General features: G+C 38.3%; 1 protein-coding gene across 1 annotated transcript; it reads left to right on the forward strand.

The window, feature by feature from the left end:
• The first annotated feature begins 391 nt into the window (after positions 1-391).
• Positions 392-3,520, forward strand: LOC110032483 (phytoene synthase 2, chloroplastic-like). Its single transcript, XM_020736135.1, has 6 exons — positions 392-903; positions 1,265-1,315; positions 1,503-1,675; positions 2,224-2,459; positions 3,009-3,201; positions 3,325-3,520. The coding sequence occupies exons 1-6, from the start codon at positions 519-521 to the stop codon at positions 3,466-3,468; spliced, it is 1,182 nt and encodes a 393-aa protein (XP_020591794.1). The 5' UTR covers positions 392-518; the 3' UTR covers positions 3,469-3,520.
• Positions 3,521-4,273: the final 753 nt, after the last annotated feature.

Here is a 4,273-nt window from a genome sequence, read left to right on the forward strand (position 1 = left end):
GGGGAGGGGCGGGAGGGGAGGAGGGAGGAGGGGAGTTTGAATCGGTGGAAGGAGATGAGTTTTTGGGGGAGAGGTGTTTGCATTTCAAGAGGTGGGTGGGTGGGTGGGGGTGAGCTTGAGGACCGTTGGGTTTGCAACGGTTTTTTAAATGGGGGCACTTACATACATTCCACCTAAGTTTTTTATTTATTTACATATCAATTAAATTTTTTTTTAAAAATATTATTATTTTAACTTTTAGTTAGATATATAAATATATATGAATTAAGTGGTATGTATATTATTAATCCTATTTTTAAAAAGACTGATGTGCTTATAAAACTAGAGTGCTATATAATATATACATAAATATTAAATTTTATGCAAATTTATAAAAATTGCATGTCATGAATATAAACTAAAAATTAAAAAAGAAACAAACGGCCGGCAGATATTCTGCTTCCACCGCTCTCAATTAAATACAATCATCTTCTCCCCCATTCGGTCAAACCACAGCAAACCTCAAAGAACCATTAAAAATGGCGAGTTTTCTCTGTCGGGTCCCCTCATCAGAGCAGAAAGCGCAGAGCTTTATTCTGCAGAACAAATGGAGTTTTCAGGGGAGGAAGAAGGAGCTCCAAAGGATCAACTTCCGCTCCTTCTCTTTAAAAAAAATCTCACCTTTGGCCGCTCTGCTTCCGAGCTCTGCGGAGACGTTTAGTATGGGGACTTCTCAGGAGATGATCCATGAAGCGGTGATAAAGCAGGCGGCTTTAGCCAGAGAGAACTTCCGCTGGAACAGAATCGCCGCCGCCGACGCCGCCGCCGTTGAGTTATCAACTCCGGCGAACTCAAATATGTTGAATGTGGCCTACGAGAGGTGCGGCGAGGTCTGTAAGGAGTTCGCCAAGACTTTCTATTTGGGTAAAGTTCCTGTTTTTATTGCTGAGTTCTGTTTTTTTTTTCGGAAATTTACATACATATCACTCAATTCTTATGTATTTACAGATCTTACGTTCAAAATTTCATATTTGCACTTATTTACAAATATACCACACAATTCTTACGTATTTATACATCTAACACTTTAAATTTTGAAATTATAGATTTTTTTAATAATATTTATATAATTATTCTAAGCTTCACTTAAATTTGATAATTAAAATAATTTTTATATTTTTCATAAAATTAATATTATGAAAATGTTCCAAATAATCTTCTTTCTGCAAAAGAAGTATTACATATCTGTCCATATATGAAGATATTCTTTACATTTACTTTATAGGAACAATGCTCATGACTGAAGAGAGGCGAAGAGCAATTTGGGCGATATATGGTATGTATTTGAGCCTTATTTCAGATATATATTTGGAAGATTTACATATCTAACACCTAAACTTCAATTTTTACATATATACCATTGATGATTAATTAGGTGTTAGATATGTAAATACACGGAAATGGGGTGGTATGTATATGTAAATGTCCAGTATATCATATGAACTCTTCTCTGTAATGTTCAGTCTGGTGCAGAAGAACTGATGAGCTTGTGGATGGCCCAAACTCTTCCCACACAACTCCGGCCGCCCTCGACCGCTGGGAGAGAAGACTCGCCGACCTATTCGACGGCCGCCCATACGATCTCTTCGACTCCGCCCTATCGGATACCGTTGCAAGATTCCCCATTGATATTCAGGTTACATGAAAGTTGCAATTTTGCGCAAATTTTTCTTGTTTTGCAATTATTCGGCTCAATCTTTCCATTTTCATGCATAGACAAGGTGGCATATGTGCAAAAATTGATGTTTATGTATTTAAATATCTAGCACCTAAATTATATTTTTACATTTATACCACCCAAATCCTTCATATGACATCAAAATACCTCTATTTCAACTTTTTAAATGTGAAACACCCATTTTCCATACATAATTAAGGTGGCATGTGTAAAAATTAAGGTTTAGGTGTTAGATATGTAAAAACCTATATAAGAATTGAGTCTTGTGCATGTAAATCTTCAAAAAATAAGGCCGCATTTACATACATACCACTGAACTTGTCTTTATTTGCACTTCCAACACCTAAATTTTAATTTTTTAGATTTATAGCACCTAAATCTTTCATATCACATAAAAATTTTGGTTTCAGATGTGTAAATACATAAGAATTGATTGGTATACATGTAAATTTGTTAAAAAAGCGATTTTTATTATCGCATTCATATACAACTCTCCTTTTATGCAGCCATTCAAGGACATGATTGAAGGAATGAGACAAGATTTAAGAAAGCCAAAGTATTTTAGCTTTGATGAGCTCTATCTATACTGTTACTATGTGGCTGGGACTGTGGGGCTGATGTGTGTCCCAGTTATGGGCATCGCCCCGAGCTCGAAGGCGTCGGTCGCGAGCGTTTATAATGCCGCCTTATCCCTTGGGATCGCCAATCAACTCACAAACATTCTTCGGGATGTAGGTGAAGAGTACGTATTTAGACTTGAAAAAAGCGTTAAAATAGTCTACTGATTCTTTGCAGCATGTCATTTTACGGTGTTTATGGAGTAGTGGGGTGGTGGCAGTGCAGTGTCGTGGCGCACTTTTTGGTGTTTGACAAAACTGTGTTTTGCCTGTTTTTTCAAAAAACTATGGTTTAAAATTGCGTTTTGCAACCTAGTTTGGAGTAGTGGCGTGGTGGGAGTGCATGTCATGGCGCACTTTTTGGTCAAAAAAACTATGGTTTAAAATTGCGTTTTGCAACCTAACCTGGCTAAGAATGGTGGCTGCTAGAAAGTTACTTTGTGACTTTTTGAAAAATCATTTTTTTGTAATAGCCACCATAACGTTTTGAACAATAGCTTCTTCTGCAGCTACTTCTTCACAGCTGTTTCTTCAAATAACTGCAGCAATCCCAAATGTACCATTAGTTCCAGAGTTTACAAAAATGTCCATTTAGTTCTTAGACTTTCTCATATTACTCATTTTTAACGCATATGTTATAACTTATAGGTTCTTAATGTCGAGCATATGTTCAGTGCTTGTAGGGGACGAATATATCTTCCACAAGACGAGCTCGAGTCGGCGGGTCTATCCGAAAAAGATGTATTTGGAATGAAAGTCACTGATAAATGGAGATGCTTTATGAAGGGCCAGATTCAACGTGCGAGAAAGTTCTTCGACGAGGCCGAGAGCAGCATCGCAGAGCTCGACATGGCAAGTCGATGGCCGGTATGAGACATAACATCATATTAACAATGAATCTTCATCTTACAAAATTTTTTTTTTCTTAACATTTTGAGATTCTTCACTTTAAAATGAGGGGTTTTGATTTATGGTTTTCTCTGTTGGCAGGTTACGGCATCTCTGATGCTGTACAGGCAGATATTAGATGCTATAGAAGCAAATGACTATAATAATTTCACAACTCGTGCGTACGTTGGGAAGGCAAAGAAATTTCTCACATTGCCTGTAGCCTATGCGGCCACGCTCTTCTGATCAGCTCAACAATCTTAATATATTGCAGGCAGCAAATTCAAGTTTCTGAAACTTTTTTTTACACTCTGAAATTTCAAGGCTTTTATATAGGTGCTGAATGCAAAATTATTATTTTGCAGGACCTTGCTGATAAGGGTGTAAATAAGTTGAGCTTCTTTGTTAGATTGTGTAGTCTTTTACTCATGAAATGATCCTCTATTTATAAAGAAATGGTGCCTCATGTGTGAATTTACAAATGTGCCCCTGCTTTGTTGGGGGTTGTACAAGTTAGTATAGATATTTTACATACGTGGGGCTCGACTGACTAGAATGACGAGCCCATTGACAGACAACATGTAAGAGAGACCGGTTGGTTGGCCTAGTATGACGGTTGTCGGTTGGCTATGTAAGAGAGACCGGTTGGTTGGCCTAGTATGACGACTGTCGGTTTGCTAGATTCTTACTGGCATTGAGGTCACCAAAATCAGCTAAGTGGGCTCGGTCGGTTGACCAGATTTGTCTGCCAACTTTCAATTGCTAAGAAGGAGCTCCTGTCAGCTGAGTGGAGCTAGGTTATCGGGCAGGGAGTGCATCATCATTATTTGATAAGTAGATGCCATCGGACGAAGAGGTCCTGGGGGATGGTTGAGATTAGCCTTACTGACTTTTAACGACGTTCGGGGAGGCTGCTAAATACCTCCTGTTGAATTATGGGACCCGAGGTGTTAGTTCTTCCCCTTATGTCGCAAGGATGTTCGTAGATTCGGGCTGCTTTTACAGACTTGCTTAGTTATGATCTTGATGCTTCAAATCAGATGCATGAGTC

This window comes from Phalaenopsis equestris, unplaced genomic scaffold (assembly GCF_001263595.1).
Source record: "Phalaenopsis equestris unplaced genomic scaffold, ASM126359v1 Scaffold000002, whole genome shotgun sequence".
NCBI lineage: Eukaryota > Viridiplantae > Streptophyta > Magnoliopsida > Asparagales > Orchidaceae > Phalaenopsis > Phalaenopsis equestris.

Excerpts from the sequence above, each read along its gene's own strand:
- LOC110032483 (XM_020736135.1), top strand. The coding sequence starts at position 519 with ATGGCGAGTTTTCTCTGTCGGGTCCCCTCATCAGAGCAGAAAGCGCAG. Across the intron at positions 904-1,264 it reads CGCCAAGACTTTCTATTTGG|GAACAATGCTCATGACTGAA; the intron begins GTAAAGTTCCTG and ends TTTACTTTATAG. Across the intron at positions 3,202-3,324 it reads ACATGGCAAGTCGATGGCCG|GTTACGGCATCTCTGATGCT; the intron begins GTATGAGACATA and ends CTCTGTTGGCAG.